Below are 13,648 nucleotides of genomic sequence, written 5' to 3'. Positions count from 1 at the left end.
ATGGTTGCTTAAAGCAACCATTACCAGACTTACCTGGTATTTACCAGCATTGGTAAATCCCTCTTTTCATGAAGTGCTAGAAAAGTCGTGTAAAGTGCCTTTCCCAAGGGCACAAGATCGGTGGCATGTCAGGACTCGAACCCGGGACCTCTTGGTTCCGAGTCGAGCACTCTGCTGCTTCGCCACATGACTCCACCTGTTAAACGTAAACTGTTAGTATACTGGTATGTAAGTTAGAGAACCTAGAGCCAAGCAATATAACGTTACAGTGTACATGATCCTGCCAAATACATGTACATGTACATGACTCCAACACTACTTGGTAGTTTTTCAATATACCTGAGACAAGGGATGGGAGGGGTTTAGTCGTGATGTGGGAGACTAAATCTAACTTACCCCAATCAAGTCTAACCCTAGCCCTGAACAATGATCCTAACCGTAACCCTAGCCCTAACTCTAATACCAACCCTAACCCTAGCCCTAAACACCTGACCTCTCACGTATGTGGCAGTTCAAGGATTTGGCTCAACATTGGGCATGTTGTGTACCTGCACATGCAACAAACTAAAATAGACTGGTCATGGTGTATACTATTTTTGGACTCAAGACAGTTCTCAAAGATGACAATGTAAATTTTCATACAAAGGCGACAGGTTACTAGAAAGGAAGGTTAGCTACAGCACTGCTTGTACCCATAATTGGCTTGTTGAGGTCCAAACCTGTATCTTAAGCCCTGTATATCTGTACCTGAATAGCCTTTTAAGTTCACTGCCCACAACACAATTCGGTGTCCACGTAAGCTGATATTTGACATAAAAATCACACTTGCTTTCTTTCGCCTTACCTGTTAGAGGACGTTCCGTAGCTGACGATGAAAGGGAAAATGTTTTTGAGTCGAAAGTTTTACTGTATATATTTACTGCTATGTAGTGCTGAGGGTAACGCAAATACGACCTTTGCGCTACCGATATGCAAATGAATCTTTCTCATTGGCCACATGACGAGGTTGGTAGACAGTAAATATTATTCTGTGAGGGGGCAGTGAGGGGACAATAATTCTCTCTCACTCACTCAGTCTCTCCCATAGCTTAGCCTTGGGGCAGCACAAATTCCAGTTCAACTGTGCAAAAATCATTACAACGAAGTTTATAAAAACTACCGGGTCTTGTGCTGTTGAAACACCTCAATGGCAACCTTTTTTTACAAGATTGAATCTTCCTTTGCATGTTCATGCCCATAGGGCTAAATGCATACATCAGAGTGTGATGTTACATGTATATAATACGGTAGTACATGTAACATAATACATACAATAGAATGATAAACTTTATTCGCAAAATCATGCCCGAAGGCTAATTGCTTTTACAATTAAGTATAAAAGAAGATAAAAAGAACTTTTAAGTACCTGAGACTTTTAAAAGTCTTGGGTACTGCTAGAGGATACATTTGAAGATTCAAATCACTATTCAGATCAATAGAACCTCCCGAGACTTTGTCAACTTTCAAACACGATTTATTTCATGTTTCAGATGTCCACAGTGCAAACACAAATAATACTACCTGAAAAACTGCCGACCGATTGATATTATCGACATAATCCTTCTCAAAACCATTCAATTATGTTGTATTCTGTACATATCATACAAGCATGTGTCAAAAGCGAATGTGTCACCAGCAACTTTTTATTTACGGAAAAGCAGGCTCCCAGCCCCTAACTCTAGAATGCTTTATCCAGTGAAGTTTGTACTTTTATAGTGTTTTTCTAGGATGCAGAATGCATACAATTTTTATGACATTCAATTGAAAAGTTTACCGAATGAACAGTGGGAAAAAAATGTGAGGTGTAAGAAGTGTAAGAAGTGCATGGGTACAAGTGTTATGTATCTCTGTGAGAGGACGTGGAAGGTAAGCGTACCATGGGTAATGTACGAAGAAATATTGCAGAATCAGGTTGGAAAAATATGTAGAGTAATTGTGACAAAAATTTGTGGTCAACAAGTCAAGGTCTTGCATTTGACAGGTCGTGAGTTCGATCCCTGGCTGAATCACTACCAGTGGACTAGCCCCCTGCTGTAGTGATTGCACTACTGTGTGGCCCAAGGCCTATTGAACTGATGGACCCTGCCCTATGCACTACAGTGTAAATCAACAATGTATTGTACAAAATGTACAGTATGTTGAGAAGTGTGATCATGTCACAGTGATGTTGTCACAACAGCAAAAGTCAACCAATAAGAATCCTCCACTGAGAAGTGAGACAAGTTCATTGGCTACGGCATTTTAAATACCAATTTTGCAACAGGTAATATCCTTGTTCTGGGCCAACATTGTGTGTACATATCCTGTCGATGGTTTCTACTTCTGAATCTACAGCATATTTCATGCAAGCTTTTGGCTGCATCTGACAAAGTATTAAGTGATGTATAATGTTAACACAATTTCTCCAGTTATTGTCAGCAGAGTATTCAAGAAATATATACAATCTCGATTGTAACTGGGTAGCAGAATATACACAATAAGAACATCCCTTACAATCAGGCTAGGACATATCTCAAATTCTGGCTACTTTGCTATAATCCACATAAACATTCATGATAGTTCCTCTACTCACAAAACAACATCCACATATATTTTTTCTGAACCACAAACTTTAAGTTACTGATGTGACAACATTTTGCAATTTCATTTTTTCCTATTTTACTACAGTCTTATTTACAATTGTAAATTTTTTCTACCTCATATTTTCACTCTCTTAATACGAAAAAAAGGTGGCATCCAAAGACTGACTGACCCATCATACTCACCTTTAGCTTAAATGTACAGGGAGGAAATTCTGGAATGTACAATACTAATCTTACGCTTTCCCTTTCAGTGTACACCAAGTAAATGGGGCTGACATTACTTCATCTTACTTCTCCATAGCATCAGAGACAGCCTTTCCTTGAGAAAAAGAAAAAAACTGTTGCCAATGTCAGCACAATTTACCAGTTAAGTCACTTGGCTACCAAAATGACCATCGTCAGCATTTGTACAACAACAAAAAACAGACAAACTTGTCTTCCTGATTATAACCACCCCCCAAAAAACGTGGTCTGTACAGAGTTGTTTGTGCTAGGTTCTGGAGGCGAAGTTCATACTGGCCATCATCTTGTTGATTTTGTCGTCATTGCGCATGATATTGGCCTTGACTGCAGCGATCTGGTCCAGTTGGTCAGCCATGGCTTGGTCTAGCTCGGACAACTGGGCCTTCAGTGGCTCTACCTCACTGTTGGTGATACTGGAAAGGAAGACCAAAGTCATCTTGTCATCAACAGTAGTGGTCTGTGACTCATACTCATTTCAATGTCAATGTTGGAAAACTGACTGTGCAATGTTTCATCACCAAGGTGTCAGATCATGGAGCAAGAAAAGGTCAATCAGCATGAAAAGTTTATGTCCCTTGCAGGGGTCCACACAAAAAAGGGGCTAGGGTTGGCAGTTTTTTTCTAAGGTTGGTCTGGAAACAGGAAGCAACATTTTTTCCTATGCCCTTCCTTGGGCAATTCTGACGGGTTCACATTGCACAGCGCAGGTATCAAGTTGGTTGTGTCAAAAGAGTCTCTTTATCCACTGTGTAATGTTTATAGAAGAACTTTACTGCAAGGCAGTTGTACATGGTACAATGTATGGCAACGACTATTGAAAATAGTATTAATAATAGTACTGTACTAATATCTATATAAAACACACACCTTTGTTCCCTTTTAATCGCCATGTCCAGCTCCTTGTTTTCCTTCCGCCAAACCTCCAGCTCCTTCTGCATGGCATCCATGTCTTCCTGCACATAATCCATGACTTTACCTGGTAGACAACGGCATAAAGCAAAACTACAGGTTAGACTACAGAGGGAAAGTTTCAACAAAATAAACACTTAGTCTACAAATATTTCTGGAGTGCCTGGCTGAATAGAATAAATAAATAAATGAATAAATAAAGTAAACTGTACTGGCTAAGTAAATTAGTACATAAATAAACTAGTCATGATCAAAGCTTTCAATTATAACTTTACTACATGAAAAAGTGACTCCAGCCTTCAGCAACTGGATTTAAGATGGGGGGGGGGTACTGTTCTATACAGTAGATAACACTTTGTTAGTCTTACTGTATTGAGAACAGATGTTCAAAATCAACAATAAATGCAAGGAGTAAAGTACAAACATTACTAATTCAGAAGAAGTTTTTGATTAAAAGAAATCCAGATTATTTTCTGCCCATGGGGACAAAGTTGGATGACTAAAACCCTGCATGTTCCTTACCAAGCGGGTTGGCACTCCGACAGAGAACCTGGATGGCTGCCCGTAGCTTCTCCACCTCTTTAGACACCATTTCTCTCTCCTTCCTCCAGGCTGCGTCTGAAACTAGGGGCTTCTCCTGGGGGGAATTCAAGTTATTCTGAGTAAGAAACCTTAGGTGATCTACATGGTCAAAATGAAGAAAAAACATACTGGTGGTGACTATGGCATTTCAATAAGTCTTCTAAAAGAAGTGATTATGAAAAACCATTACAATGATAATGATGCAGAATAAATCAAACCTGACTTTAGCTTTAGCTTTGTTCTTTTAACATTTTTCTATGTCAACTCTCTAGGATTAGGTAAAATATAATAATTTCTGTGTGAGTGGGGGAGGGGAAATTAAATGACTGATCATGAACTGAGTTCTGCTTGGGACAATAGAATAGCAGATTGAAGGATTGTGTATGATCTTGAGGAAATCCAATCTAGGCGATGTGTCTATGTACATGTACAAAAGATTAGGAGAATCAAAGGCTTTATATCTTTCCCTCACCGGCTCCTTCTTGTGTGAAGACTTGGGTTGTCCCTCCAGCTCCTTCTTGGTCTCCAGGATTTTTCTGACCAGACCTCCATGTTCCCCATCATCAGCCACTTCTCCTGAGGTGGGCTCCAACTGGTGAGGTGAGAGAACAGGTTAGACGTGTGGGGGAACTGATGCTACAATACCAAGGCCACACCAATTTAATTTGTTGGTTCTCGGATTTTTTCAGAAAAAATATGAAGCGACAGGGCGAAAAAAATAAAAATAAAAACAGGTCTAGGCATCCTATTATAGGCTTAAATGCTACAAAATGAGCCATGAAGTCAACACAAAAGGCTGGGTTAAAATTTAAACATTGAATTTTGAACTTTTAATCAAACCACTGCAATGATAGATGGGAAAACTGTAACAACTAGGAAGAAAAGGGCTTTCCTCAACTGTTGGGGGGCAAAACATGAGCATTTTTCAGTTGATTCAGGACCAGAAATCAAAATTTTTTTTTTTTGCAAATCAGAAAAAAATGAAGAGGCGAATCCAAGAACCAACAAATTAAATTGGTGTGGCCTAAAGGTCTACCTGATACCTTTGACCCAGTGTTGGCATCACACTTCAAACAAGCTACATAACAAGCCTCACTGGGTCAGTCTACTGAGGAAGATCTGAGCTCTAGGTGAGGGAACTCTTTTTGTGTTGGATCAAAAGTTTGAACATGTTTTACAGATGAAACTACTAACACAGATAAACTTTCATGATAGTAATACTGAAGGTGCACTGACATGTAACAGAGCCTGTGTTCACAAGTGATTTGGACATATTGTGTTCTGGGAGACAGGCAAGATGACCAAAATCTTGATATCTTATATGTGTACTTTCATGGTTCTAGAATTTCTTGACTGTGTAAACCAATGGACCTATACCATTATTACGTCATAGTTTGTTTACCTGTTCTAAAGAACATTCTAGAATGGTCAGTTAAAGAATAAAGATCATTTCAAAGTTTTCAAAGTAAGGTATGTCTGATTTTTGCTGCGTCTAGTTGTGTTGACACAGCATTACATGCCGCATGGGTGATTTAGTTGTGACATTAGACGAAAGTAGTACTGTATTAAAAGCCTTATATTAGGCTAACACTTCACAAACACACACCGTGCTACGCACCCCTGTACAATATAGACGTCGATTGACCGGCATTCATTGCGGTAAACAAACTGTGACGTAATAATGTTATAGGTCCATTGTAACACATAGGAACTCATTCTAAATAAAGCTACTCTATAGAACTGTTAATATGAGAATATGGAAGCTAACTCACAGGCTCCATTTCAGGTGGTACAGGACCTGAGTCTTCCACAACAAATGTCTCATCATCATCATCATCATCTGAATTTCCACCATCGTCGATGATGACACTTGCCACTTGTTTACCACTCCCTATCCTGGAATAAACAAATTAGATCATCATGTAATTATTCATTGTTTAAAATTTATGTCATCATACCTAAGGGAATACAAACAATTGTAATCTTGACCCTTTGAAACACGTTCAAGGGCAAATTTTGCTGGTTGACAAAGCTTAGTTGGTGTCACTTAGTGAGCAGTTTTCTGATAGTACATGTACAACCAAATGTACAGTTAACAAGAAAATGTCTATATGCTACTTGTTAAACCTTTAGAATGTAGGCTCTGCGTAAATGAAGGATTTTGTGGTCCATGTTGCATTCATAAGTTAAAATTCAAGTGACAGAGTTTCAGTATTTCCTCCAAGCACTGCCAAGACTGTGAAGACTCCACAGTTGCCAGGTGGAGTGTTATTAATATCTAATTGGGGACAGTTCATTACGTACCTTGCACTGGAGTCCTCCTGTGGTTCAGTGGACTAGGGACAGTTCACTACGTACCTTGCACTGGGATCCTCCTGTGGTTCAGTGGACTAGGGACAGTTCATTACGTACCTTGCACTGGGGTCCTCCTGTGGTACAGTGCACTAGGGACAGTTCATTACGTACCTTGCGCTGGGGTCCTCCTGTGGTACAGTGCACTAGGGACAATTCATTACATACCTTGCACTGGGGTCCTCCTGTGGTACAGTGCACTAGGGACAGTTCATTACGTACCTTGCACTGGGGTCCTCCTGTGGTACAGTGCACTAGGGAAAGTTCATTACGTACCTTGCACTGGGGTCCTCCTGTGGTACAGTGCACTAGGGACAGTTCATTACGTACCTTGCACTGGGGACAGTTCATTACGTACCTTGCACTGGGGACAGTTCATTACGTACCTTGCACTGGGGTCCTCCTGTGGTTCTGGTCTTCTGGTTCTCCTGGGAGCCGCCGGCCGGGCGCTGCCTGGACGAGGAATCTTCCGACTGGAGGGGAAAAATGGTGCGGTTCTTAGTTTCAAATGTGTCTGTGTCTTCATCAGTGTTTGGACAAAAGTATCAACGATTAGCCAAAAGGCCCGGTGGGTGTCACTTCACCGTACAGGGAGGGAAATCATTTTAAAGTGCCTTTCTCAAGGATACAACATCGGGGTATGTCAGGGAATCAAACCCAGGACCTCTCAGTTCACAGGGAGGACATTTCGAATAGAACACCATTCTAGAACCGGCTGTCTCCTGTTTCCTTCCACTCAATCTCACCAGATAGCCGATTCTGGTATCTTAGAGCAGAATGCAGACCATCACAGTGATCTGCCAGGAGGGAAACACTAAGAGAAAGCTGCGTTCAACTTCTGGGTTCTAGAACAGCATTCTTCTCAAAATGTCCTGTGACGTAAGCAGTTTGTGCGATCCCTGACTGGTAAACAAGTCTATTGAAGATGCGTCGATGAAGGTTAGACATCCAGGTAATACGATATGCCAAAAAGCAGTTACTCAAGCAACTGGATATAATTTTGAAAATGTCAGACGTTTCAGCTAGTATCCGCTAGCTTTCGTCAGTGACTGAGAGACCAGAGGGAAAATGCAGGTTTATAAGCACAAACTATTGATTGATATGCAAATAAAGTGAAGATGTGTTCTCAGTAGAAACCTTGCACCCACCTTGCGATGACTTGTGGAGGCAGCTCGTCCGTCCCGTTGACTTCCCCGTTCATTTCCGCGTGTCCGGCGTCGCCCTGTGTGTCAGGAGTCTGGTCTGCTTCTCCATCTGAACCATCTGAGCAACAACACAATATCCTCAACCCTAGATATGTACACCCGTGTTTTGTACTGTTTTTTTTTATGGCGGCAAATGTGCCAATGTTGTCACAATTGCACACCAAATGGAAGAATTAAAGTAGTGTGTATTGGCACACAGATAGATAAGCCGAAGAGGCTGGGTGGGCATCACTCCACCGTCAGGGAAGGGAAGGTTGTGTAAAGTGCCTTTACCAAGGGAACAACGTCGGGGCATGGTGAGTGTATCGAACCGAGTCCAACACTCTAAACATTGTGCTACCGATGCCATCTTTGTACTGTTCAACATAGGAGAAATGGCACTGTTTCTACACGGTTGTAACATATCTAGTGAGCAGTACGTACCCCCTTCGCGGGCATGTCTGCGTCTCTGTCCCTTGGCTGACGAGGGCCGGGGGATACGGCTGGCTACCTGCTCTCCCTCCTCCTGCACAGCAACAAACAAAGAAGAAAACTTGAAAATTTTACTATGTTTTGTATTTTCCCGGAAGTAATTATCTAAAATATTTGAATTGAGTAGAAAATACTAACATCAGTTCGAGTATGCCAAGTGCAACCTTAAAACTGATATTGGGATGGAAGATTTTAGAGATTAAGAAGTGCAATGGGGTTGTCATATACATTAGTATGCCATTCAGTATGCTTGTACAAAGATGTAAACATGCATTATGGTGCAGATTAAAAGGATTGTTGTAGAGCCAAGGACAGCCACCATGCTTTAGCTGTCCTGCACTGGAAAGATGACAGGAAGACAAAATGTATCAGTTCATGATGACAAGACAACACAGGGTATGGTTGGGAGGAAACACAGTTAGACATGGTTAGGAGGGTTGCATATTCACCATTAGAATAGAAAAAAAAGAAAATATTCATGTACATGTATGTACATAATGACAACAGAGTCTTCCAAGCTTACATCGGACTGATAGTGGCAACCTGACAGTCTGTACCTAGACTGTAATGTTGTTGGTCATCACTAGAAAATGATGGGCATAAACAGCATGCAGGTTACAGACGTACAATTACACCTACTGTACAATGTGTGCGTCTCTGACAAGTGGATTTATGTGCTAAGAACGTCAGGGGAATTCTGTCTTCACTAAGTCTTATTGTATGTACTGTATGATATAATGATGAAGATAAACAAGTTGAAAAAGTTGCATGCTGTTAGACATATTGAATTTGGGATGGGTAGCAGCAGCTTGCTACATGGTGGCAAATCAGGTTAATTAAAGGAAAAGATACATGCATGATGAGGGAACACAGCAAATAAGGGTTGACAGTTCCAGTGGGGACCTAGACTGTAATGTCGCTGGTCATCACCAGAAAATAACCGGCAAACAGCATGCAGATTACACAGACATACAATTACATATCATGTACGCGCCTGTGACACTTGTAGATTTATGCTAAGAATGTCAGGGGAATTCTATCTGTCTTCCCTTATTGTACATACTGTATTATGATGAAAATAAGTTAAGAAGGTTGCATGCAGTTAGACATACTGAATTTTGGATCAGCAGCTTGCTACATGATAACATATCAGGTTGGTTTATTAAAGAAAACGGTACATGCATGATGAGGGAACACAGGAGATGAGAATTGACAGTTCCAGTGGGGAGGGGGGCACGGTGCTGGGAAGGAGAAAGATGGGAGGGCGGACTAGCTACCTCCTCCTGTTCCCCGCCTGCTGCCTTGTCAGGTTCTGATGGTGTCTCCTTCTTCTCTGAAGACTTCTCCTCTCGTTCCTCCTCTTTCCTCTGCTGGGGCCACAATGTTGGTGGTGAAAAAATTAATTTCTAACATCTTTATTGTACGACACAGGCTACCAGCAAATGTATCTATTCGGAAGTCACACCAGTTTGACTTCTTGGATTTTTGAAAAGAAATCAGTGATTGAATGAAGCAGGCAGGTGAAAAAGAACAACACAGAACAGGCCTGAGCATCGTGTGAATAGACCCAAGTGCTACTATAGGTGGATTAATAGAATTGGTTTAAAATTCAATGAGTTTTCAACCAACAAATCAAATTGGTGTGACCTAACGCTAAGTTTTCATGAGTTTTACACAATCATGCAGGGCTTACTGGGACACCAGGACCATCCCCTGCACTTCATGGCTATTCTTTCATGCATTTCTCCTGAGGATTTCTACACATACACAGGGTTAGACCATGTTCTGGGAGCACAATTTCTGATATCCAAACATCTTCCCAACATCTTTCCAAAAATTGAACATCTTCTGATAAAAATTTCTTAAGCAGAAGTCCATGAAGGTACTACTGCACCTGTCTGTCTTTCCTGTCCTTCCCTCCCTCGTTCTCCTTCTCCCTGTCCTTCTTCTCTCGTCTCTCCTCCTTCTCTCGCTTGTCTGCGCTCCTGCTCCTGTCTTTGCTGCGCTCCTTGGCTCGGTCCCTGCTACCAGAACCCTTCTTGTCCTGGGAAGGCAAAGACATATAGTTCTCACCAGGTTGTTTGAGCACAGGCTGTTTGGCCCCCCTATGCTTTGATTTAGCTCCTCACACTGTCGTAGGGGTGTTTTTTGGGGGGTAACCCCTATAACTCTTCACAAATCTCTTAAGAAAATGGAAATTTGACTTCAGGATGAAGATATAACATTATCTTCGACAAATTCATCCCTCAATACGCAGGAAACAGTGTCGCATGGGGTTACAATGTATAAGTTTTAGACTTTTTGGTGACTTTCAATCAAACACATCAGGTCACCCCCACACTTTTCGATAAGTTTATTGGGCTCTTTTTTTGTGCAAAGGTTTCACGCTTCAAGCTCACGCACACACACACACACAAACAAACACACACATACAGAATACAAACAGTGGTTAAGTTCTGTATGTACTAGTACCTCCTTGTCTTTTTCATGGTGACGTCTTCTGTCTTTATCCTTGTCCTTGTCACGGCTTCTGTGTTCGCTTTTGTCGCCTTTCTTGCCGGTGGGTGGTTTGCCCGATCCGGGCTTCTCCCCATTCAGAACTCGCTGTACTGCCTCATCACTATTCATCTGAAGACAGCAGACATTCATTTCAATTCAGCTGCAAAAATTTTTTTTCAGTGTTCTGCAATATTGCAGAATGTTAAAATGTTGTTCTGCAATTCAGAAACACTTTCTGCAATGACAAACCTACTAGTATAGGTCTGGACCTAAATCCATGGCATATACTGTTGGCAAACATTTTACAACATATTGCTGTTTGAAAAGTAAAATGCACAATTACTAGTAATATTATAGAGTTAGTAGTTAAGACAAAATATTATGCCATTGAACCCCTAGCCTAACTACCTTGTTCTTAATGGCCTTGGCCATGAGTTGTAGCAATTCGTTCGTCTTCTCAGGTTCGTGTCCTGCTACAACTTTGGAGGGCCGAACTGAACATTGCTCGCCTGTCACCATCACTGCAACACAACGAAACACAGCAGGAATTTAACCATCATTGAACATGTCAAACAAGATCAGTTGCACCACAATAGGCACCACACCTACATGTACAATGTGTGGAATAAATTATGAGGTTAAATATTAACATACATACCAGCTTAAAAAATAAAAGCTGTGTTTCTGGTAACAATCACTAAAAACAGTTGTGGCATTTAATATGTGACAATGGGTTTTCCAAAGTATCTCTTTGCTATGCTATTGGGGAGGATTTTTAGGGGAAAATTTGTATAATGTCTTTGACTCAGAATGTGGTTACCTAATATATAATATAAGCTAAATAAAGACATTAAATTAAGTAGCTTTTAGCCAAAATAACTGGAAAGGTAGTAAAGGTTGATACATCGATGATTGATCTGTGAATAGAGGGGTAACAACACTCACCAGTAACATCTATAGCTTTCTGTAAGAAGGCAATCTTGCTGTCTTTTTCCTGCAATAGAAATAGATACGGAAATTTGTCAAATCATAAAGGTAACGCATTCATGACACAAACACACACACCCATGCACATGTATGCATCTTAACTATCTATCACAAATGATATCAGGATGTGTAGCAAGTATGGAAAAACATGGAAATATGAGAAAATTTGGAGCCAAGTATAACAAGGTTCTGCAGCCATTGTCATGTCTTACCTTAACATTTGCAGAGACCATTTCACTGTCACCATACAGCCCTTTCATGTAGCCACTGGATCGTATCAGCTGCACAGAAACGTGAACAATTTTATTACAATAATACTGTATAATACTATAATAGAGTAAAAGAGAGTATAACGTGGAGATGTGAAATTTTCTAGTACAATTGGGATATAATAGTATCTTAATACCTTGATAATCATATGTCTTTACAACAGGAATTGGCAAAAACATGACTTTCAATATTAGAGGGGATGAAAGTTGCTGACCCTTTCGGTGTTGGTTCATTTGCTACATAGTTTTTTTTTTAACAAGTTAAGTAAGTAAATTAAGGGTTTTGAATTTGTGAACCTTAAACGCCCCCCCCCCCATGGTTTCTATTTCTGTAAACTTACCTCTGTGAAGATATCGTGCAAAAATCGGAAGGGCGGTTTCTTCAGGAGCTTCTCCGTAAGTGGCGGCTTCTTCACGAATTTGCCGAGAGTGTCTTGAGTCTTTTTGACCACCTTGTCGATGTCTACATCCCCCATATTTTCACTCCTTCCTCAGGACGACACAACTTGCAAGAAAAATCCGAAGTCGCGCCAAGATATCACCAGTGTCCTACACAGCTATCTTCGATGTGCATTGAAGTCTACTTATTTTAACTGACGATGGAGGTGGTAACAATCGCACAGCACCGGTTTCAACACCTTTAGCACTCCGGAACCATCCTAAACGACTTGGTAAAGTAGGATATAAGGACAAGCAGATCGACTTTCTTCCGAAATATCCGCGGTACAAAATGAAGAATGCATACCCATAATACCCTTTTGCGCCTGCGTACTACGGTCCGAGCGGGGCATGATGGGAGTGGCTTGTTGGGGTGGTTGCCATGGGAACGGACACCTGCCCAGCTGTAAATCACACCTGAGGCTGCAATAACAGTTAGAACCGCAAGGAGGTGTTTGGAACAATAAGGAATTTACCAGTAGGGATCTATAGCATTCAATCTCCCCATTTAATACGCTCTGATATCAAAGAGATATCATTCTCTACTCTCCAAGCAGATCCTAGGGTGGCAAAAGACAGTATCAAATCGGCCAGGCAGTATCCATAATTTGGCCAGAGAGGGTCCAATGCATTACTCCAATACGCTTTGGGTATAATTTGGTCTCTGGCCAATGGATCATAACTGCCTGGCCAATTTGATACTGTCTTTTGCCACCCTAGGATCTGCTTCGAGATTAATCATTCTCAAATGAGGAAGAGCTGGAATCGTTTCTTAGTGTTAGGCTGTTTAAGGAGGAAGAGATTTTTATCAAACTCCTTGGGAAGTGTAAATAACAGTATTTTACCTACCTACCTAGTCCCAAATAGGTGTCAACCAAGGGTTGAGCTCAAAACCTTTTTTTTTTCCTAGAACTATTGTAGAGTGGAACTCATTGCCAGTACAGTAGGGGCATCGTCATTAGAGTTAAGGTTACCGGTAGATGTGTAAAGGCCAAAGGTTTGGTGTGAAAAATCATGCTGTGTAATATCGCTAGCTGTTGCCGCACTGGATGCCTGCAAAGCTGGTGTGTTA

The 13,648-nt window shown here is 41.1% G+C and overlaps 1 protein-coding gene across 3 annotated transcripts; it reads right to left on the bottom strand.

Moving 5' to 3' along the window:
• Nucleotides 1–2,052: 2,052 nt before the first annotated feature.
• LOC109466811 (TRAF3-interacting protein 1-like) lies at nucleotides 2,053–12,888 on the bottom strand. Of its 3 annotated transcripts, none has more exons than XM_019764650.1 (15): nucleotides 12,480–12,888; nucleotides 12,082–12,150; nucleotides 11,828–11,876; nucleotides 11,291–11,403; nucleotides 10,856–11,011; nucleotides 10,278–10,427; nucleotides 9,661–9,753; nucleotides 8,336–8,417; nucleotides 7,856–7,970; nucleotides 7,094–7,180; nucleotides 6,128–6,251; nucleotides 4,828–4,947; nucleotides 4,296–4,410; nucleotides 3,732–3,840; nucleotides 2,053–3,277 (listed from the first exon to the last, which is right to left on the bottom strand). In XM_019764650.1, the coding sequence occupies exons 1-15, from the start codon at nucleotides 12,612–12,614 to the stop codon at nucleotides 3,112–3,114; spliced, it is 1,683 nt and encodes a 560-aa protein (XP_019620209.1). In that variant the 5' UTR covers nucleotides 12,615–12,888; the 3' UTR covers nucleotides 2,053–3,111. The 3 variants fall into 3 exon arrangements, with proteins under 3 accessions (XP_019620209.1, XP_019620210.1, XP_019620211.1); XM_019764651.1 differs by having other exon boundaries at nucleotides 9,661–9,750; XM_019764652.1 differs by lacking the exon at nucleotides 9,661–9,753.
• Between the last annotated feature and the right edge of the window lie 760 nt (nucleotides 12,889–13,648).

Source organism: Branchiostoma belcheri, unplaced genomic scaffold (assembly GCF_001625305.1).
Source record: "Branchiostoma belcheri isolate BF01 breed outbred unplaced genomic scaffold, Haploidv18h27 scaffold17, whole genome shotgun sequence".
NCBI lineage: Eukaryota > Metazoa > Chordata > Leptocardii > Amphioxiformes > Branchiostomatidae > Branchiostoma > Branchiostoma belcheri.
Note: the sequence above shows the minus strand (reverse complement) of the source record. Positions and strands in the feature narration are given on the sequence as shown.

Excerpts from the sequence above, each read along its gene's own strand:
- LOC109466811 (XM_019764650.1), bottom strand. The coding sequence starts at position 12,614 with ATGGGGGATGTAGACATCGACAAGGTGGTCAAAAAGACTCAAGACACT. Across the intron at positions 10,428-10,855 it reads ACCATGAAAAAGACAAGGAG|GACAAGAAGGGTTCTGGTAG; the intron begins GTACTAGTACAT and ends TTGCCTTCCCAG. Across the intron at positions 7,181-7,855 it reads CCTCCACAAGTCATCGCAAG|TCGGAAGATTCCTCGTCCAG; the intron begins GTGGGTGCAAGG and ends TTTCCCCTCCAG.